Raw genomic sequence first — 23,472 nt, forward strand, 5'->3', positions numbered from 1 at the left:
CTTAGTTGCCACATTGGTTTATTAGTGTCTGGATCACAGAGGCTTGTGCACAGCTGGTGGTGAGAATAACAGGAACAGCCATCAAACAGAGCGAACTGCTGAAAGGGGCAACACTGCCAAAGCCTTGCAGCAGGACAGCTCTGTCAGAGTGGCAGGAGGGTGCTTGAACGGCAGGGGAATACAGAAAATCAGAAGGGGGAGAGAACTGTTTGGATCTGCATCATGCAGTGACATTTATTGAGCTAACCACAGGTCATTGTTTGCTTACTAGATTACCTGCTGATATCTGATTCTCACAGTCACTGACATGGTTGCAAGTCCTTTGGTTTGAGACCTAGAAACATAGGAACAGGAGAAGGCCACTTAGCCCATCCAGCCTGCTCTGCCATTCGCACTTTACAGCCTTCCGGACTGAATATTGAGTCCAACAATTTTAGATCATGAACTCTCTCCTCCATCCCCACCCCCTTGCCGATCCCCGTTTTTTCCAATAATTTATATAGATTTTTCTTTTCCCACCTATTTCCATTATTTCTAAATGTATTTCCATCCATTGTTTTATCTCTACCTTTTAGCCTATTTCAATCCCTTCCCCCCACCCCACCCCCACCAGGGCTATCTGTACCTTGCTCGTCCTGCTTTCTACCCTTAATGTCACCAATAGCACATCCTTTAGGTAATATCACCACCTTCAACACCTCTTTGTCCTTTTGTCTATGACATCTTTTGATTATACTGGCCCTCTATCCAGCTCTACTTGTGTCCCACCGCCCCCCCCCCCCCCCCCTGCAAATCAGCTTATATTTCACCTCTTTTCTACTTTTCCTTAGTTCTGTTGAAGAGTCATACGGACTGATACGTTAACTGTGTTCCTCTCCGCAGATGCTGTCAGACCTGCTGAGTTTTTCCAGGTATTCTTATTTTTGTTTTGGATTTCCAGCATCCGCAGTTTTTTGCTTTGATCTTAGGTTTACCAAGATGCTGCCTGGTCCGGAGGTTATTAGCTTTGAGAGGTTGGAGAAACTCGGATTGTTCTCACTAGAGCGATGGAGATTGAGGGGCGACTTGATAGAAGTTTACAAAATTATGAGTGGCATGGACAGAGTAGATAGAGAAGCTTTTTTCCCAGGATGGAAGAGTCAATTACTAGGGGACATAGATTTAAGGTGAGAGGAGAAAACTTTAGAGGAGATGTGCGGGACAAGTTTTTTATGCAGAGGGTAGTGAGTGTCTGGAATTCGCTGCCAGAGGAGGTGGTGGAAGCAGGTACAATAGTGGTGTTTAAGAGGCAGCTTGACAAATCCATGAATAGGATAGGAATAGAGGGATATGGGCCCCGGAAGTGCAAAATATTTTAGTTTGACAGGCAATATGATCAGCACAGGCTTGGAGGGCTGAAGGGCCTGTTCCTGTGCTGTACTTTTCTTTGTTCTTCCTTGTGCTTGTTATTCATAACCCTCTGAGTAAATAAATTTCTCCTCATCTCAGCCCTAAGCGGCTACCCCCTTATTTTGAAATTGTCGCCTGGTTCTAGACTCCCCAACCAGGGGAAACATCTTACCTGCATCTACCCTGACTATTCCTTTAAGTATTTTGTAGGATTCAATGAGATCACCTCTCATTCCTTGAAACTCTAGAGAACACAATCCCAGTTTCCCCAACCTCTCTTCATAAGACAGTCCTGCCATCCCCAGAACAAGTCTGATGAACCTTCGTTGCACTCCCTCTCTGGCAATAATATCCTTTCTGAGGTAAGGGGACTAAAACTGCACACCGTACTCCAGGTGCAGTCTAACCAAGCTTCTATACATTGAAGCAAGACTTCACTACCCCTGTACTCCAATCCTCTTGCAATAAAGGCTAACATTCCATTAACCTTCCTAATTGCCTGCTGAACCTGCATGTTAGCTTTTAATGACTCATGGACAAAGACACTCAGGTCCCTTTGTACATCTACATTTTCTAATCTTTTGCCATCTAGGAAATACTCTGCACATGTGTTCCTTATACCAAAGTGGATAACCTCACATTATATTCCATCTACCATGTTCTTGCCCACTGTCAGTGGATGATCCCTAGGTGAGGCAGTGAGCTTCTCAAGTGTTATAACCAAGCACCTACCTCAGAGAAAAAGAGCTGTGCTGCAAGCTCCTCTCTTAGCAATTTGCTCCTCTTCTCTGCCTCCTCTTTCAGCGTCTCCACTGCATCCTTCAGCTCCCACAGTCGCTTTGAAATCTCTCGAGAAGCAAAGTGCCCACCCTTCACGAGACTCTGTCCTGTCTCGATTACAGAATCTATCAGGGAATCATGGTTGCTGATCTCATTCTCCAAAGCCTGCACATAGAACAGAATCCAACAAGCGCACTGGTTACTTCTTAAACGAGCCTCACCCTCGTCCCAGGACCGAGCCTCACCCTCATCCCGGACTGACCTTTGCCCCTGAACAAATGATTTCCTCAGGTGACTCACCTGGTGCTTCTTCTGCAAGCTCTGTACAGCGTTCAGCGATTGTCCGACATCCTTGGATGTAGCCAACAGCAACTTCTCCTGAACCCAGGCCTGCCCCGCGTCGAGATCCCGGAACAGTTGATAAAGCCGTGTATTGTCCTCCAGATTCTTGCGCCTGTCCTTGATCGGATCTCCCAGTCCTTGGTATCTGAGCAACAGACAATAGGTACTCATCATAACCAAAGAAGTCACTTCCACTTCAGGCAGTCCACGCAACTGACAGAGCTCATGAAAGGAGGGCCATGACCTCAATGATTTCACTGGTGATAACTGAAGAGTGATGAACGGATTAGAAGTGATTGGGGCAGAAAATTTACCAAACAAACTTGAAGAGTCAGTGGTGGAAATATTCAAAAATGAGATGGGTAAAGTACATAATAATGATAAAGGTAGTTGGTTTCTATGTGTTGGGGGTGGAAGGTGGTCTCACATCAGTCTGCGTAACTTTCCAGAACAAAGGGTGGAATCATGTGGTCCTGTTGGCGGCAGGCATCATGGTGGGCATGAGCGGACAATATGGTGAGAGGGCCAAAAATCAGTTTTATGCTGTCATGAAACCAGTTTGTGATTGCCCGCGCCACCCAAAGAAAAGCGGGCCATATTTCCCACCGCCATATGCCTGGAACCTAATTTCAATACTTTAGCATCTCATTATAAGCCCTGCTCACCAGAATCATCCCCCCAAGTTAAATTTGCTGTCCACTTCGGCATAACCTCAGAACAGCGTGCTTCACAACTGCCTTTAAAAGGTGTGCACCTGGTGAGCTGAGCTCCGAGGGGAACTCAAGAGGTGAGTGCATGCATGCTTGCGCAATGTGAGCATCACCTGTAGGACATCAAGGAAGAGGCACTGCGCATTCGGTAGGGGGCACAGGCAAATTGCTTTTTCCCGGCTGGCTTTCAGTGCAGTGCTGGGGCAGGGGCTCCAATGCAGGTGAGGCCGGGGTGGGGAGGGGGGTGGTTGGTTATAAGGCAGTATAGACTGAAGGAAGTGCACAAGCACATGCTAGGGGTGGGGAGAGGGGAGGGGGTGGGAGGGTGAGGAAGTGGTCACGCACTTGGAAAATCTTGTCAAAAGTGAGCATTCTTCCACAGCCGAGATCGTTCAGCAGCAGCTCCATTGACATGCTTGGAGTTGGGCCTGGAAGCTTTTCTGCCCAGTCAAGCAATGCAAAAGCATGAAAGTGCCACCAAGTGCTCTGGAACTTTTCGCTCCTCGGGTTCAGAATGCAAATTAATGTGAGTTTTAGGGAGCAGCAGAACAATTGGCCATATGGGCAAGTTGTAGAATCCCCCTGTGAAAGATGGCCATGGCGCAGTCATGGGTGAAGTCACTCAGAGCCCCTTGCCAGATCTTTATTAAGGTTTGGACCAGTGTCCCTCATGGTTCAAGTTAACAGTGCATCCTCGCAGTTAGGAGAATGGATGTTTTTAGGAATGGAAAATGGTTTCCACTGATGTTCCACAGGGCTCAGTGTTGGGGCCCTTGCTGTTTGCTGTAAATATTAATGATTTGGACATAAATGTGGGAGGTATGATTGGGAAATTTGCAGATGACACAAAAATTGGCCATGTAGTTGATAGTGAAGGGGATAGCTGTTGTCTTCAGAATGATTTCAACGGTTTGGTTGAGTGGGCAGAAAAGTGGCAAATGGAATTCAGTCTGGAAAAGTGTGAGGTAATGCATTTGGTGAAGGCAAACAAAACAATACTCAATAAATGGGAGGATATTGAGAGGTTGAGGAAGTGAGAGACCTTGGAGTGCATGTCCACAGGTCCCTGAAGATGGCAGGGCAGGTGGCTAAGGCAGTAAAGAAAGAATATGGAATGCTTTCCTTTATTGGATGAGGTATTGAATACAAAAGCAGGGACGTAATGATGGAACTGTATAAAATGCTGGTTAGTCTACAGCTGGAATTTTGTGTACAGCTCTGGCCACCACATTTCAGGAAGGACATAGTTGCTCTGGAGAGAGTACCGAGGAAGATTTACAAGAAAGTTGCCAGGGCTTGAAAATTGCAGGTATGAGGAACAATTGGATAGGCTAGGGTCATCTTCCTTAGAACAGAGGAGGCTGAGGGATGACCTAATTGAGGTGTACAAAATTATGAGGGGCCTAGACAGGGTAGACGGGAAAGACTTGTTTCCCCTAGCTGAGGGGTCAATTACCGAAGGGCATAGAGTTAAGCTGATTGGTAGAAGGATTAGAGGGAACATGAAGGAAAACTTTTTCACGCAGAGAGTGGTGGGCGTCTGGAATTCACTGCCAAATCAGTGGTTGAGGCTGAAACACTCAACTCATTTAAAAAGGTACTTGGATCTGTATCTGAAGCGCTGTAACCTGCAAGGCTACGGACCAGGTGCTGGAAAGTGGGATTAAAATGAGCGGCTAGTTCCTTTTTCATCCTTTTCTGGTTGACACAGCCATGATGGGCTGAACGGCCTCTTTCTGCACCGTAACTTTTCTATGGATGTATGGTTCCAATGCCTGCGCCTGAGCTGAGAGCACAGAATGCAGTCCAGTGGCTGAAGCTGCTGCCACTTGGTCAAGTGGAGCGGGACAGAGGCGGGTGGGGTTTTGGACAGCCATGAAGCGTAATATACACTGACCATCCAAGTGGTGGCCAACACTCTCCTGCATGCGTGAAGGGGCCATCAGACTTAACAAAGAGAAGTTCCTAGGACAAGTATACTAACCCATGCATCTCTCTCTTTGATCCTGCATGAGGAGAACATCAGGATCATGAAACCTGGCGATTTGGCGGTATGCCTCATGGCTTATAGGGAGCAGAGAAGAAGAAGAAGAGTGCAGTGGAGGCGCCTGCCTTTGCAAAGGAAGGGGCACCTCCCTTAAGGTGAAGGGGCAGCAGGACCTGCTGGGCATGCAGCTCAAGATCCACAGAGAGCTGTTGCTTGTAGGTGCATCACTAGACCCAGGTTCTATGGACGGCGTTTGTCATTCCTGCAGATGACTGAGAACCAGTGTCGCCGAAAACTGTGCACATCTAGAGAAATGGTGGATCACATTTGCCACCTGCTGCAGGATTTGGCGCCATGGCGACATGCAGGGCATCCACTGCCAGTGGCCATAAAAGTGACTGCGGTGCAATTTTTATGCTAGTGGCTCCTTCCAGGACTCCACAGGTGACCTGTGCGGGATCTTGCAAGCCTCCACACACAAGTGTATCCAGGAGGTCACAGATGCCATCTTCAGAAAGGTACAGAATTTTGTGTATTTTGACCGGAATCAAGAAAACCAGGAAGCAAGAGCGCTGGGGATTGCATAGATCTCAAGTTTCACACAGGTGCAGGGTGCCATGGACTGCATTCACGTGGTGCTTAGATCTCTGTGGCATCAAGTAGTCAACTGCGAAGGCTTCCACTCGCTGAATGTTCAACTGATATACGACCAACACAAATGCATCCTACATGTCTACACGCGATACCAGGGACCATCTAAGACTCCTACATCCTTAGCAGTTCTCAAGTGCCTGGCATCTTCTAGGGTCCACAGAGGCTGCAGGATTATCTTCTCGGGGACAAGGGCTACCCACAGAGGACGTGGCTGATGACGCCCATGCGGTGGCCTCAGACTACAGCAAAGCAACGGTATAACGAGGCTCATGCCGCAACCTGGACTTTGCTGGAGTAAATGTTAGGCATCTTGAAAGTGAGATTCCGGTGCCTTGACAGGTCAGGTGGAGCACTGCAATACAGTCCACCAAGGGTGTTGCGCATCATCGTAGTTTGCTGCGTGCTACACAACCTGGTGCTGCATTGGGGGGAGTAGCTGGCTGAGGAGGAGTTGGAAAAGTGGCACGTCCCATCCGATGAAGATGACATCAAACGGGATGATGGTGATAAGGTCCTCGAAGGCAAAGATGCTGACAATGAGGTCATCGCACTGGCCAGACGAAGCAGGTGCGCTCATGAGACCCTCATAGCCACAAGATTTGTGCAGGATGAAGACAAGGTGCGGTGAGGACAGTCCTACATCCTCACCTTGCATCTGTGAATGATTGACTCCTATGTGGCTGATGGCAGCACACGTACTTTCAGTGCTCAGGCTCATGCCATAGAGGTGCAGTGGAGGCCCTGATAGTCGCACGATTCTAGGAGCATGATCACGACATGCAGTGAAGGCACGCCATAGGTCTTCACATTGCCTCTGTGAATGTCTGACTCCTGTCTGCCTGAGGGCAGCATGCTTGTGCTCTGTGATCAGGGTCATATCATGGAGACACAGCCGTTAAACTTTAAATGCACCTGATCCTTTGTCAGCCTTTAGCACTTGACCCCTTCAGGAGCACAACATCACCAGTCACAGTTGCTGAAGAGATGGGGGGCTAGCCTCCACCTCAAAAGGTGCTGTGAACACACAGAGACAATGATGAAACTCTGTGATACCTGATCAAGACAATCTGACAGCAATGACTTGCACCTGTTGAGGTGCAGGCATCACTAATATGTCCAGTGAGCGAAGCTGGGCCATCACTTTGTCTGAAGGCTATGGACTGCACAGGGAAGAGGCCCTGGACTGAGACACTTGCCATTTTCCTGTGCAGGAACCAAGGTTTCATATCTGAATGACATGAACACCACTCATCATATCAAGGAGCCATAGGCATGGAAACATTCTTGAGAGTTTATTGAAAATGGTGAACATTATGTACAAGTGATTAACACCTGTGCCCAGGCTGTGCAAGTTCTGGTAAGATAGCCAAGTGGTTATGGTACTGGGCTTGTAACCCCAAGATCAAGAGTTCAAATCTCACCATGGCAAGTTATGAAACAATGTAATTTCATCTGAATAGGAACAGATGGAAACGTGTTTGTACTCGAAAGAGTTACATCTTCTTAACTTTCCTAACTCTACCGCTACATCTTGGTGTTCCCCATCATCCACAGTGGAGGTGGAGGCAGCCTGCTGACAGCGGTGTCTTGTCTGTGATGACTTTGGCATGCCTCCTCTGGAGGGCCAAGAGCTGGAGGGCCCTGGCCTGCTTTGGGTGTCTTGCTGAGGGCCAGCTGCACCCTCCTCAGCCTGGAGCTGGAACTGCAGGGGTCACAGGAAGAGGCTATTTGGATTGGCCGGGCATTCCCGGAGTCATCTGGGTGGATGGCCCTGGGGTGTTGAGCTGCTGGTCTCCCTCCCTATGGGTGCCTAACAGCCCCTGGCTGACTCCTGGAGGAAAAGGGGAAGCTGGAATGAGATTGAGCTGCCTCACACCCCTCTTGCGCTGACACTGTTGGAGGCCAACTATGGCTTTAGCAATGGAGGTCAGCTCGTGCAACAGTGCAGAACTGATGTCCTGGACAAAGGTCTCCATGGTGGCTGCCATCCTGCCAACGTTGACCTCAATGCATCAGCATGCCAGCGCTATCACCTTGGACTGAAGGCACACAGACTTCTTCATCGTCCCTTGAGGAATGCACCAGACATCCCTTCCTGATGTTCCCGTGGTTGTCTCTGCAGCTGCACCAACTGATTGACGACCGAGTCCAGAAACTCATCATATGACTTGGACTCAGCAGATTCCTTGCCTCCAGTAGTCCTCCGAGTGCCAGCAGCCAAGGATGTCCCTGCCTCCACCTTCTGTGGAACAGATTGTGCTCATCAGATTGTGATCCTGAGGCTACTCTACATTTAGGTCCCACCGAGGTGTGTGTCGCTGCGCTGGTGGAGGGTGCGGGTGAGCTCCGTATGGGTCTTCAGTGGTGCTGCCTTCAGGGTCCTTACCCTCTTGGCATTAGAGTCAGACTCAAGGTTGCCTGAGGGCAATGTGTCAGATGTGCCTAGGAGAGAATGCAGAGATTATTAGCGTTTGGCAGCCACGTTGAACACAGAACTGTGGACTCAGAGTAGCGTTGAGAAAGTGACCATGTGGAGCAGGATCCTCACGTTGCTGTTCACTGTTGACGTCATCTCTGGCCAGTTCCAACGCATGACTCTTGACCAGAGTGAGGACCTTGATGTCTGGCACTCAACCCCCAGTCTGGGACCTTTCTCGGTGATTGTGTGCGATTTTGTCCTGCATAAAGAATGATGGAGAGAGTGTGAGCAAGGTGCATGCCAGGCCAAATGAGAAGGATGCCAGGTGTGCATGTGTGCTGAGTGGAGCCATAGACAAGATGAGGAGGCTTTCTCCAGAGGAGATGAGGCCAGATGGAGATGTGAGGGTGTGTATGAGAGAGTGAGTGGTGATGTCCCCTGAGCTGGCAGTGAGTGAGATGCCAATGAATGTGTGGTAGGCTTGTGAGCGGGTGAGTTGAGATTGATGAGATCATTGACTTACCTTGGTGACACAGATGAGATCATTTGTCCATTTTCTGCACTGGATGGCCAACCTATTATGTGCAACGTTGGCACTGACCACCTTTGCCACCACCTCCCAAGCTGGAATGGTGAGACTATTGGGCCTCTTTGGGGCCAGAGCAGGGGTGGAGCACTTCATGCCGGGCCTCCATGGCATCCAGACGGCATCCCAGGGATGCTTCACTGAATCGGGGGGCTGTAATCTTCCTGGATTTTGGGGCCATGTCTTCACTGGAGCACTCCTGGGCTGCAAGCATTCAGAAGTGTCCACGTGGGTGCATTTTAAATATGGCGCCCGGCGTGAGGAAGCAGCAAGTTAACGGTGTGGTGGGCCAATCTGAGGCCACCCACTAGCGATCCGCTGTATTTCCCATAACTGCATAATTTATGAGGCGGGAAGGGAATGATACAGCGTGAAAGCCTGCCATTGCAGCTGGTGGGTAAAACGTCTTTTTTCACGCCCACTACCGCACTTAGTACAAACCTGGGACCTTTCTGCCCAATGTAAACAATGAAGTTGTATTGATTGATCAGGAGCCTCTGGTGGAAAGCTCCCCAACTCCCCCACCACCCAGCACCCACCCACAGTGAGCTGTGGAGAAACAGAAATTCAAAATGAACTTGAAACGTAAAAGGAAGATGAATGATTCAATTGAAACTCATAAATCTAAAGATAATCCTGAACAATATAGAACGTGCAGTAAATATGGAATAGGGAGATATGAAGGGTGGACAGTGAACAACAACTTGCATTTATATAGTGCCTTTAACACAGTAAAACATTCAAACAGTAGCGTTATCAAAAAAAAATTGACACTGACCCAGGTAAGGAGATATTGGGCTAGGTTAAAGAGATTTTAAGGAGCATCTTAGAGGAGGAGAGGTAGAGAAGTTTGGGGAGGGAATTCCAGAGCATTTGTAGCTGAAGGAATAGCCACTAATGGTGGGGCAAAGGGAGCAAGGAGTACAGAAGGGCAAAACTGGAGGAGCACTGCGATCTAGCTCATTGAAGGGCTTGTGGCGGTTACTGAGATAAGGAGGGGAGATGGTCAGCAGACAATGTAAAAGGAAATAGTTTGTGCTGATATAATGATCTAAAAAGTAAAGCAGTAGAACAGAGAGAAAGGATACTCAGGGATGAAGCTGGAATCTGATTCTGGAGGATGTAGACTCATTGCTGATATTAAATAGATTGCTTTGTTTTTTACAAATTATTCTGGAGGTGAGACTGTTTGTGAACTGCAGGATGTGTATCAACTGTTGGAGGGAATGGGAGCAAAGGATTAGTTCTGAAATGTTTATAGAATTCTGGGTGGATCAATCACTGGGCCCTGATGAAGTGTACCCAGAGATGTTGGGAAATTTAAAGCCAAGGTGATATGCTGACTGAAGCTGAGAATACCCAGGGAATACCCTGGGACTGAAGCAGGGAATACCCTGGGACTAAAAATGCATATGTCCTGGGAATACTCTAGGACTGAAGCTGGGAATACCCTAGGGCTGAAGCTGCATATGTCCTGAGAATACTCTGGGTCTGAAGCTGGGAATGCCCTGGGATTGAAGTTGGTTGTCCTTGGTTGGCAGGGCTCAACATCGGTCATCTGAATCTTTGCATTTACCTTTGGAGTACATTGCTGACCCTGTCTCGAATCTCCTCGGCCAGGAAGTGATTTTCCTGGATAAACTCCTCAGACTGGTCAAGCAGACCCTGCATCCTCTCTACATAGCTGCTGACGTCTTCTTCCAGATCTTGCTGCTTATTGAGCAGGTTCTTCACAGACACCAGGTCTGTGCACTGGGCAGGATGATCTAGCTGCTTCTCCACCTCACTCAGCCAATTCTCCACATCGTCGATGCTTCGCTGGAAGTTCAGGGCCTCCACAATTAAAGAGAAGGAAATGTTAATGATTCACCCACCATAGCTCCCACATCAACAGAATCAATACAAGTACCCATGGCCACCCCACCCACTGCATGTGCAGTCCTTCTCCTGGGTAGTGGGCAGCAGCATGGACCTTGGTGGAGTCTTGGAGTCTCCATTCCCAGCCCAGGGGCAATCAAGGCCATCTGTATCAGGTAGGGAGAGTTAACTTGGGGTGTAATGCTCAGTCTGGTCTCGGACGATACCAGAAAGGTCACAGAAACCTGGGCGTCAGCTCACTGGTTTGCCTCAAAAGAAATTGAAAGCTCTGATTTGTCACTAGTTGCAGGTTCCCTGCCTCTGTTTATGGGGGTGTGGTAGGGGGAGATGGTGAAATAGGACTCCTCAGGCACAATACACTCACTCCACCAAGATCATCAAAAGCAATTTAGATGCCACAAAGAACTGAAATTTCACTGGATGAGATCTTACTTTTACAGAAAGTCTCATGATTGCAGCATTTTCTGAAGCACACATTGAGCAGGGAGTAACAAGTTGGGGAACAAAAGCCAAGGACACTCACCTGAGCACTATCCAGTGACTGCTGATGATTATTATACCAATGTGTGATTATTGATCTGGACTCAGGCCTGATGCCCCAATAGTCCAATACTCTGCCAACACTCACTGTATAGACTTACATGTAGAGTGGTATTCAAGGGCAGCTATGCAGGTGGGCCCAAAGTGTAGTGTGAGCCACTGTCTTGGGCAGAGAGGGGAGTCCATGTGAAGTCAGCGGGGAACTAACATATCACCGACGCTAAAGCTCATAGTGAGATCAATGATACAAGACTCTGATAACATTCAAGCACCTTATGTGCATCCACCAACTTGGACCTCTTCTCATGGCAATTCTCCAGCAGTTCATTCCACAGGTCTTGAATCTGTTTCGTCTGGGGCTCAATCTCATTTACAGCGTAATGCCCAGCATTAATCATCTGCTCCCCTTCCTGCAATGGGGTTCAATCAGAATCAACATTGCCATCAGTAAGCACACACCAGGTAGAGTGGGTATTACTAACACTCCAGAAATCAGGCAGAATGGGCAGTCACCTCATGTTTGCATAGAGTAGGCTTGCATTCCCTTGAGTTTAAAAGGTTCAGGATTATTTAATTGAGGTGTTTAAAATGGTTAAGGGTAGATGCTGAGAAACAATTTCCACCAGTGGGTGAATATAGAACATAGCAGCATATAATCTTAAAATTAGAGCTAGGCCATTAAGAAATCAGGAACCATTTTTCAGTGGTGGTGGAAATCTGGAACTCTCACCCCTAAAGACCTGTGAATGCTGGGGCGACATCTGAAAATTAGAGGATGGAGATTGATAGATTTTTGATGGTCATTGGATATGGGACAAAGATGGGTAAATGGGATCAGGTATACGTCAGCCATAATCTAACTGAAGAGTGGTTATGGGCTCGAGGAGCAGAATAGCCTATTCCTGTTCCTATGATTTTGAGTGACCGTTAATTGAGACCTTTGAGAAGAGGACAGAGCCACTCATTAGCTGCAGCTGCCCTTAGAGAATATGTCCATATCAAAAAGCGTTTGAATCTCACAGCCACTAGCTGCAAGGCCGAGTATTTTAAGTTGTAGTTAACTGGGGATTGAGTTTAGCAGCTGTTCAAGATTCATGTTTGGAGAGAAAGGAAATGGTGTCTTAATTATCTATGAGCATTCATGGAGTGTAGAGAAATAGGTATTTTAAATGTTATACCATTTATTGTTCATTCATCCCATGCAAATGAAACCAAAGCACCTGTCTTGATTCTTAAGTATATTTATCCAGAATACTGTGGAAAAGTGACATATCATGTGGTGGTACATGAGACATTCCAGTACTCAACGTAGGCTGTGCGTTCTCTGTCATGGTCCTTTGACCTCGTTATTGTGCAGCAGATATTGGGTAGAAAAGGATGCATTCCGGATGATAAAGCCCATGAGATCTGCTTACAGAATTGACTGGTTGCAGCTGAATACAAGGGGAAATATTTAGCAGTACAAACCCCAACATTTAACTCCTTTAAAGACTTGTAACAAATTAGTGCTTAGGGATGCATAGGATAAAAACTAGTAACTGTGCACAGGATTACTGGAAAAGTACATTGTGGGCTTCCTTATGACAAGGACTTTATCCATAACCTAGGAGCATTGGAACTTCTGGGGACTAGTGACCACAAAATTACTCTCTTTATTATCAGTTTCTTACAAACTACAAGTTAAAAAGTTCAGCATAGACACAAGCTTTCAGTTTTGTCAAACACTGGTTGAAGTTGTCTATTATTATCCATACAAAACCTTTAGAATCTCAAATACAGGGCTGAATTTTTGTGGCTCATTGGCAATGGGCTGGGAGGTGGGAGGGCTGGCAATATGGTAAGGGATTGCATTGAGAGGCTTGCCTGCCTGACCCAGTTTTCCCCAACCAAATTCACCTGTCTTTGAGGACACCTTGACATTGAGGTATCCTATCCCTGGTGATGCAGCGTTAGCAATGACCGCTGTTAGCAGTGGTGCTGCTGAGGCTGCTGTCCCTCTGATAGGGCCAGAGGTTCTTGGGGCTGGGCTACCATCCTCAATTGGTTGCTGTTGACAAGATGTCACCCCAGGGTCCTGCTGCTTACAGGAGTGGGGTTGCCTCCCACTTTCAGCATTGGCAGCGGGACTTCAATGGCCCCCGTAAAATTCAGCCCACTGTCGCATATGCAAAGCAAAAAAATAAACACACACGAAACAAACTGGGTCCAAAATGGGTGAAGGGCACTTGAAATTGCAACATTTGAAAAAGAAAAACTATACAAGACCGAATACTGAAACAAATGTTTGGATGCAGACGTAGGGATTTATGCAAACCCATTCCTTCAATTTGGACCTGAATATGAGATGTTCGCATTGCCCTGAATAGAAACAAAGCTGCACTGGTGATCATAAAGTTTCCTCTAATGAGTTAACAATTCTGGGCTGTCAGTTTCCTGCTCCACAGATGTGTGTTTTGCAGCAATGGACACGGGAGCGGAATTCCGAGCAGAAACTCTCACCATGCCGATATTTCGGATTCTGTTCTGGTTGGCCATGATCTCAGCCTCGAAGGTTTGGTGTTTCTGCAATTTGCCCTGTAGATTGCTGGGATCTGTCCAACTCTCATCCAGGGTGACACTGATCTTTTCATTCAGCCAAGACACAGCCTGAAGAAATAGTATAAAAAACAATTAAGTAAAACAAATGAAAACCCATCCAACCCCAACCTACTGATGTGTGTCTCTTCCAACTTCTTTTGGTCTCCTAACCCGATGGATCTGACACAAATGAGAATATAAGAACATAAGAAATAGGAGCAGGAGTAAGTCATTTGGCCCCTCAAGCCTGCCCCACTATTCAATAAGATCATGGCTGATCTGCCCCAGGCCTCAAATCCTCTTTCGTGCCAGCTCCTCATAACCCTCAACTCCCTGATATTTCAAAAATCTATCTACCTCCTTTTTAAATACTTTCAGTGATCTAGCCTCCACAGCTCTCTGGGGTAGAGAATTCCAGACATTCACTAGCCTCTGACAGAAGAAATTCCTTTGCATCTCAATTTTAAATGAGTGTCCACTTATTCTGTAACTATGTCCCCTAGTTTGAGATTCCCCCACTAGTGGAAACATTTCTCAACATTTGCCCTATCAAGCCCCCTCAGAATCTTGTATGTGTCAATAAGATCACCCCTCATTCTTCTAAACTCTAATGAATAAAAGCCCTAACCTGTTTAACCATTCTTGGTAAGTCAACCCCTTTATCCCAGGAATCAGCCTAGTGAATGTCTTTTGAACTGCCTCCAATGCCAATACATCCTTTCTTAAACATGGGGACCAAAACTGCACACAGTACTCCAGGTGCGGCCTCACCAACACCCTGTACAGTTGTAACAAGACTTCCCTATTTTTAAACTTCAGCCCCCTAGCAATACAGGCCAAAATTCCATTTGCCATCTTAATTAATGGCTGCACCTGCAAGCTAACTTTTGTGCTTCATGCACAAGAACACCCAGATCCCTGTGTGCTGCACATTTTTTTAGAGCCTCTCTCCATTTAAATAATAGTCTGCGTTTTGATTCTTCCTACCAAAGTGCACGACTTCACACTTTCATACATTAAACTCCATCTGCCAAGTTTTTGCCCACTCAGTCAGCCTGTCTATATGCCCTTGCAGACTCCTTATGTCCTCATCACAACATGCCTTGCCACCTATTTTTGTACTGTCAGCAAATTTGGATACATTACATTCTGCCCCCTCCGAGTCATTAACATAGATAGTAAATAATTGGGCCCTGGGACTGATCCTTGTGGCAATTCCCTAGTTACATCTTTCCAACCTGAAAAAGACCCATTAATCCCGACTCTCTGTCTTGTGTATTAAACAATCCTCAATCCATGCTAATACATTACCTCCAATACTGTGAGCTCCCATCTCGTGCAATAACCTTTTATGCGGCACCTTATTGAATGCCTTCTGGAAATCCAAATACACTACATCTGCCTTTATCAACTCTTCTTGTTATATCCTCAAAGAACTCTAGCAAATTTGTCAAACATGATTTCCTATTCACAAAACCATGTTGACTCTGTTTGTTTGTGTTAAGCTTTTCTAAATTCCTGCGATTTCTTTTTCAATAACGGACTCTAGCATTTTCCCAATGACAGATTTTAGGCTGACTGGCCTATAGTTTCCTGCTTTTTGTCTTCCTCTCTTCCTGAACAGGGGCATCACATCAGCGTTTCCCCAATCTGCTGGAACCCTCCCGGAATCCAGTGAATTCTGGAATATTTCGACCAATGCCTCCTCTCTCTGTGCAGCCATTTCCTTTAAAACCCTTGGATTCAGGCAATCAGGTCCTGGCCCCTTGTCTGCATTTAGTCCCAATAGATTGTCAAATACTAGCTCCCTCGTGATAGAGACTGTTGCAAGATCTGTCCTCCCATTAGCTCCTTGCTTATCTGATATTTTTGAGATGTTTATAGTGTCCTCCACAGTTAGGGAACTGGAGCTGGAGCTGGATGAACTTCGGATCATATGGGAGGCAGAGGCAGTAATAGACAGGAGTTTCAGGGAGACAGTCATCCCTAAAAGTCAGGAGGCAGGCAACTGGGTGAATGTCAGGAGAGGGAAGGGGAATACACAGAAAGAGCAGAGCACCCCTGTGGCTGTTCCCATCAACAATAGGTATACCGTTTTCGATACTGTTGGTGGGGACGACCTACCAGGAACAAGTTGTAGTGGTCTCGTATCTGGCACCGAGGCTGGACCCTCAGCTCAAAAAGGAGGGAGGGAAAAGAGGAGAGCAGTAGTGATAGGGGATTCGATAGTTAGGGGGACAGATAAGAGGTTCTGTGGGAGAGATCGAGAATCCCGGATGGTCTGTTGCTTCCCTGGTGCCAGGGTCCGTGATATCTCGGATCGAGTTCTCAGTATTCTCAGGAGAGAGGGTTTGCAGCCAGATGTCGTGGTCCACGTAGGGACCAATGATGTGGATAGGAAGGAGGAGGAGGTCCTGCAAAGAGATTTTAGGGAGTTAGGTGCAAAGTTGAAGGACAGGACCTCCAGGGTTGCGATCTCAGGAGTGCTACCCGTGCCACGTGCTAGTGAGGCTAGAAATAGGAGGATAATGCAGCTAAATATGTGGCTAAGTAGATAGTGCAGGAGGGAGGGCTTCATGTTTCAATTGGGCTCTGTTCCAGGGAAGGTGGGACCTGTTCCGATGGGACAGTTTGCACCTGAACTGAAGGGGGACTAACATCCTTGTGGGTAGGTTTGCTAGTGCTGCTCCAGGGTGTTTAAACTAGATTTGCAGGGGAGGGGAACCAGATTGTTAGAGCAGATAGTGAGGTGGAGGAGGATAAAGGTCAAGTGAGGAATGCATGTATAGACAGAAATCAAAGGTTTGTATGTGATAGAAATGTTCTCAGGTGCATCTATTTCAATGCAAGGAGTATTGTCGGAAAGGCAGATGAGCTTAGGGCATGGATTGGCACGTGGGATTACGACATTATTGCTATCAGTGAGACTTGGTTGCAGGGGGGGCAGGACTGGCAGCTCAATGTTCCGGGGTTCTGTTGTTTCAGATGTGATAGAGGGGGAGGGATGAAAGGGGCAGGAGTGGCATTACTAGTCAGGGAAAATATCACAGCTGTGCATAAGCAGGACAGCCTGGAGGACTCGTCTACAGAGGCCATATGGGTGGAGCTGAGGAATGGGAAAGGTGTGACCACACTAATAGGGTTGTATTATAGACTGCCTAATAGTCAGAGAGGATTGGAGGAGCAAATCTGTAGAGAGATAGCAGACCAATGTAAGAAACAGAAAGTTGTGATAGTAGGAGATTTTAACTTTCCACACATTGACTGGGACTCCCATACTGTAAAAGGGCTCGATGGCTTGGAGTTTGTCAAATGTGTTCAGGAAAATTTTCTAAATCAATATATAGAGGTACCAATGAGAGAGGATGCAATACTTGATCTCCTATTAGGGAACCAGATAGGTCAGGTGACAGAAGTATGTGTAGGCGAACATTTTGGGTCTAGTGACCATAATGTCTTTAGTTTTAAGTTAATTATGGATACGGATAGGTCTGGTCCTCGAGTTGAGATTCTAAATTGGAGAAAGGCCAATTTTGTGGAAATGAGAAAGGATCTAGGAAGAGTGGATTGGGATAAGTTGTTTTCTGGCAAGGATGTGTTCAGTAAGTGGAAGGCATTCAAAGGGGAAATTTTGAGAGTGCAGAGTTTGCATGTTCCTGTCAGGATTAAAGGCAAAGTTAACAGGCATAGGGAACCTTGGTTTTCAAGGGATATTGGCGATCTGGTTAAGAAGAAGAGAGAGGTGTATAGCAGGTATAGGCAACAAGGAGCAAATGAGGTACTTGTAGAGTATAGAAAATGTAAGAAAATACTAAAGAAGGAAATCAGGAAGGCAAAAAGAAAACATGAGGTTGCTTTGGCAGATAATGTGAAGGTAAATCCGGAGGGTTTCTACAAGTATATTAAGAGTAAAAGGATAGTAAGGGACACAATTGGTCACCTTGAAGATCAGAGTGGTCATCTATGTGTGGAGCCTCACGAGATGGGGGAGATCTTAAACTGTTTTTTTGCATCAGTATTTATTCAGGAAACTGGCATAGTGTATAAGGTAGGAAGGGAAACAAGCAGTAGTGTCATGGAACATATAGAGATTAAAGAGGAGGAGGTGCTTGCCGCCTTACAGCGAATAAAGGTAGATAAATCCCCTGGGCCTGACATGATATTCCTTCGGACCTTGAGGGAGACTAGTGTAGAAATTGCAGGGGCCATGGCAGAAATATTTAAAATGTCCTTAGCCACGGGTGAGGTGCCGGAGGATTGGAGGGTAGCTCATGTTGTTCCGTTGTTTAAAAAAGGCTCCAAAAGTAAACCAGGTAATTACAGGCCAGTGAGCCTGACGTCAGTAGTAGGTAAATTATTGGAAGGTGTTATGAGAGATCAGATATACAATTATTTGGACAGCCAAGGGCTGATTAAGGATAGTCAGCATGGCTTTGTGCGTGATAGGTTGTATTTAACGAACCTTGTAGAGTTTTTCGAGGAGGTTACCAAGAAAGTAGATGAAGGAAAGGCTGTGGATGTTGTCTACATGGACTTTAGTAAGGCCTTTGACAAGGTCCCACATGGGAGGTTAGTTCAGAAGGTTCAGACACTTGGTATCCATGGCGAGATTGTAAACTGGATTCGAAATTGGCTGTGTGGGAAAAGACAGAGAATGGTAGTGGATGATTGCTTCTTAGACTGGAGGTCTGTGACTAGTGGTGTGCCTCAGGGATCTGTGCTGGGACCATTGTTGTTTGTTGTCTATATCAATGATTTGGATGATAATGTGGTAAATTGGATCAGCAAGTTTGCTGATGACACTAAGATTGGAGGCATTGTGGACAGCGAGGAAGGCTTTCAAAGCTTGCAGAGGGATCTGCACCAACTGGAAAAATGGGCCAGATGGAATTTAATGCAGAAAAGTGTGAGGTATTGCATTTTGGAAGGACAAACCAAGGTAGGACATACACAGTAAATGGTAGAGCACTGAGGAGTGCGGAGGAACAAGGGGATCTGGGAATCCAGATACATAATTTCCTGAAAGTGGTGCACAGGTAGACAAGGTTGTAAAGAAAGCTTTTGTCTTACTTACCTTCATAAATCAAAGTATTGAGTATAGGAGTTGGGATGTTATGGTGAGGTTGTATAAGACATTGGTGAGGCAAACTTTGGAGTATTGTGTGCAGTTCTGGTTGCCTAAGTACAGGAAGGATATCAGTAAGATTGAGAGAGCGCAGAGAAGATTTACTAGGATGTTGCCGGGTCTTAAGGAGTTGAGTTACAGAGAAAGATTAAACAGGTTAGGACTTTATTCCTTGAAGCGTAGAAGAATGAGGGGAGATTTGATAGAAGTTTACAAAATTGTGAGGGGTATAGACAGAGTAAATGCGAGTAGGCTCTTTCCACTTAGATTAGGAGAGATAAACACGAGAGGACATGGCTTTAGGGTGAAAGGGGAAAGGTTTAGGGGGAACTTCTTCACTCAGAGCGTGGTGAGAGTGTGGAACGAGCTACCATCTGACGTGGTAAATGCGGGCTCACTCTTAAGCTTTAAGAATAAATTGGATAGATACATGGATGGGAGAGGTCTGGAGGGTTATGGACTAGGTGCAGGTCAATGGGACTAGCGGAATAATATTTCAGCACAGAATAGAAGGGCCAAATGGCCTGTTTTCTGTGCTGTAGTGTTCTATGGTTCTAAGAACAATGCAAAATATTGGTTTAAATTATCTGCCGTTTCCCTGTTCCCCATTATCAATTCTCCAGTTGCATCCTCCAAACGTCCCACGCTCACTTTAGCCACTCTTTCTTTTTATATACCCATAGAAGCTCTTGCTTTTATATTTCTTGCCAATTTACTTTCATTATCAATTTCCCCCCTTTATTAGCTTTTCAGTCATCCGCTGCTGGTTCCTAAAAGATTCCCAATCCTCTGCCCTACCACTAGATTTTGCCACTTTGTAAGCCTTAGTTTTTGATTGGATACTCTCCTTGACTATCTTGTTAACCACGGGTGGTTCATCTTTCTCATCAAGTCCTTCTTTATGACCCGGATAAATTTTTGTTGAGTGTTATGAAATATCTGCTTAAATGTCTGCCCCTGCTCATCCACTGACCTTCCCCTTTGTCTATTTTCCTAGCCTGCTTTAGTTAACTCTTTCTTCATACCTCTGTAATTGCCCTTATTTAAGTTGAGAACACTGGTTTGATACCTGAGTTGCTCGCCCTCAAACTGAATTTGAAATTCTACCATGTTGTGATCGCTACCCCCTAGAGGATACTTGACTACAATATCTCTTATTAATCCTACCTCATTACACATTACTTGATCTAAAATAGTCTGTTCCTGGGTAGGTTCTGCAACATATTGCTCTAAGAAATAATCCCTGATGCACTCTACAAATTCGTCTTCCATATTATCCCTGCCAATCTGATTTGTTCAGCCAATATGCAGATTAAAATCACCCTCAACAATTGTAGTGTCCTTCTTGCATGCCTCCATTATTTCCCAATTTATACTTTGTCCTGCAGTGAGGCAACTCTTCGGGGGCCTATAGACAACTCCCACCCGTGACTTCTTCCTCTTGCTATTCCTTATTTCCACCCAAACTGATTCCACATCACGATCTATTACACTTATATCACTACTCACTACTGCATTGATACCTTCCTTTATTAAGCTATCCCACCTCCTTTGCCTTTTTGCCTATTTTTTTGAAATGTCAAATACCCTTGAATATTGAGTTCCCAGCCTTGGTCACCCTGTCTCTGTAATAGCTATCAAGTCATATTCATTTATTTCTATTTATGCCGTCAACTCATCCATCTTGTTACAAATGCTACGTACATGCAGATAAAGAGCCTTAAGCTTTGACTTTTTACCATTATTACTTATTCTGGTTCTGATTTCTGCTGCACTCTTCTGCTTATATTTTCTCACCCTTCCTGTCACACTTTGATTATTGTTTGCCTCTTCACTACCCTGCACCTCTGCTCTCTTGTTTCTTTTTGATTTTTTGAACTTCCCTTCAACTGAACCCTCCCCCCACTAATTAGTTTAAAGTCCTATCTACAATCCTACTTATACGATTCGCCAGGACACTGGTCCCAGTGTGGTTCAAATGAATATTTACCATCTTTCAGATGACATGTTAAATCTATCAGATGTATGTACAATATCCAATGGCACTAGTTTGAAGAAGGACAAGGGCTTTCTTCCCAGAGTCCTGGACAATATTTAGCCATATCATTAAAACAGGTTATTTGGTCATGATCACATTACTGTTGTTGGGACTTGGTGGTGTGCAAATTGGCTGCCAGGTTTCTTAGATTAAAATTGTGTCAACACTTCTTGCATATGAAGTGCTGTGGATGTTTCTGTAAGGCTGGATAAACCTCCAGCCCTATCCTTCTAGACTCTTGATGACACAGCATCACTCTTGTGGTATGGCGTAAATACACGGGGGCTCCCTGTTAATTCTCTCTTGTGATATGGTTAGAACGGCTACTAACAGAGCCCAAGAATACCGAACACTCCGGGTTATAAAATGATTGTCTTCCACTCACACTCAAAATGATTCCCAATCTTTCACTGGGGCCAAGTGTAGTCTATGAGTTAGGAGGCACTACTGACCAGCTTTATACATTTACTTTGTAGGTTGAAGGGGAGGATGTGAATCCAAAGAAATTTTCTTTGCATCAAGGGGTTCTTAAATATCAAAACTGCACATGGGAACTTTATTAATGTTAAATTTGAAGGCAACAGCTCCTCTGACAGTCTCTTAGTAAGCAAATCATATCATAATATACAATGCTGAAATGAAACATATTTTTATGGGGATCCCATGGAGGTTCAAGGGCACAGGTTCCATAGGCCCGTACATCAGCCTGCCTTCAGGTGATCAGAGGGTGATAAATAAATGCTCTGGACTTTTTTTTAGTTACCAGTGGGAATCAGCAAGTTTCAAGAAATTTAAAAGATTGGGGTAGAGTCCAGGCTGGGTGTTTCAAAATAAAAATACTGGACATAAAGGCATCTGGTTTCAGACAGGAAACAGACCAGCTGAAAATTAGACTGTCCAGTATTAAACCGGATGAATGGTCATCCTGGAGTCTACTATCTCACTCCTGTGGTATGGTGTACAGACACTGGGGGCTCTCTGCTGCCTCACTCGTGGCTATTCTTCATTCGTCATTCTGGATAGCGAGGGCTAACAAGCCAGCTGGTGTTACCCAGTTAATGGATGAAATGTGGTATTACTGGTTTATTAATGGTGTCTGGTGTCACCTGGTTTGTTAACTGTAGCTGTGCCACCTGGTTTATGGACAGTATCTGGCACAGCTCAATTTATTTACAGTAATTGGTGTCACCCGGTTTATTAACAGTATTTGGTGTTGTACAGATGCTCAGTGATGCGGCCTCTTTACCTCATAGGAGCTTCTCAGGAACATTTGCAGCTGTTTAGACTGATCTAGGACCTTCCTGCGATGCTCACAGTTTTCCAGTAACTTCTGTTTTCTAAAAGATAAAGCCAATAAAAAGATAAATATTGTAGGGTGTGTTGTAATGGCGTTGGTTATAGAACATGTATGTTAAGGAAGTCTTTGTAGTCTTCTTTATATTAACAGCAAGTCTTTATTCACTTCTTGTAACTAGATATATATGTACAGTAAAGGTTCGGGCACAGAGCTATTTCCATGGCTATGATTTTCTGCGCCCGATCAGGATGGGTGTGCTTGGTGTCGAGATTGGAAATCTCATGAGAAGGCCCTAGGCGCGTTTCCTGGTGACATAAATCTGAGAAGCGATTGTCCTCTCCCTCTGTCAATGGTGAGCCACGTTTCCCGTCGTCAGGCATTGGGAACTTAATTTGAATACATTTGCATATCATTATTGTGGTCACAAACCAGAGTCACCCCGCCACCCCCCGCCCCATGTCAAATTTAAATCCCACGTCAGCATGATTTTAGAACGATGTGATTTACAACTAACTTTAAAAGGTGTGCAACCTGAACTTCAAGGAGAACTTGGAGGTGAGTGCGCACAACTTAGCGCATTACTTGCAAGGATCCCTATGCAAGGAAGTGGCCCTGCGGATTTGGGGGGTGGGCACAGGCAAGTCTCCACAGTGACTTCTTCATGACTGGCTTGTGGTGCTGGGTCTAGGGCAATAGTGCCAGAGAGAAGGGGACCTTGGGGGCTAGGGCAACAATGCCTGACATAAAGGAACCTCAGGGCTAGGACAACAGTGCTAGGGGATGTCATGGGACCATAAACTGAAGGTTGCACACTAACACATGCTGGTGGTGGGGGCAGGGTGAAGAAAATGTCAGGCAAATGGAAAAACATGTCAAACATGAGCACTGTTCCACAGGTTAGACTGTATAGCTCGAGCTCAATTGACATGCTTGGAATCAGGCTAGCCAAGCAATTGTGTCCACTCAAACAGCACTAAGTCCTGAGAGTGCCAATGATTGCTCCTCTATTTTTAACTCCTCGCATGCAGACTTCAAAATTGAATGAGTGCTATGGTGCTGTAGGACCACTGGGTGGCTGGACAAGCTTGAGGATCCCCTTGGGAAATATGGCTATGGAACACTGACGGAGGGGTGCACTCTTAATCCATTG

At 45.8% G+C, this 23,472-nt stretch overlaps 1 protein-coding gene across 1 annotated transcript in view; it reads right to left on the reverse strand.

The window, feature by feature from the left end:
- sptbn5 (spectrin, beta, non-erythrocytic 5) overlaps nucleotides 1-23,472 on the reverse strand; it is a 283,694-nt gene that overhangs the window by 55,359 nt on the left and 204,863 nt on the right. The window contains exons 49-54 of the mRNA XM_041214166.1: nucleotides 22,272-22,362; nucleotides 13,785-13,931; nucleotides 11,558-11,695; nucleotides 10,444-10,700; nucleotides 2,470-2,656; nucleotides 2,122-2,334 (exon numbers count right to left, since the gene is read on the reverse strand). Of these exons, the coding sequence (XP_041070100.1) occupies nucleotides 2,122-2,334; nucleotides 2,470-2,656; nucleotides 10,444-10,700; nucleotides 11,558-11,695; nucleotides 13,785-13,931; nucleotides 22,272-22,362 (1,033 nt within the window). The remainder of the gene's footprint in view (nucleotides 1-2,121; nucleotides 2,335-2,469; nucleotides 2,657-10,443; nucleotides 10,701-11,557; nucleotides 11,696-13,784; nucleotides 13,932-22,271; nucleotides 22,363-23,472) is intronic.

This window comes from Carcharodon carcharias, chromosome 20 (genome assembly GCF_017639515.1).
Source record: "Carcharodon carcharias isolate sCarCar2 chromosome 20, sCarCar2.pri, whole genome shotgun sequence".
In the NCBI taxonomy this organism is placed as follows: Eukaryota; Metazoa; Chordata; class Chondrichthyes; order Lamniformes; family Lamnidae; genus Carcharodon; species Carcharodon carcharias.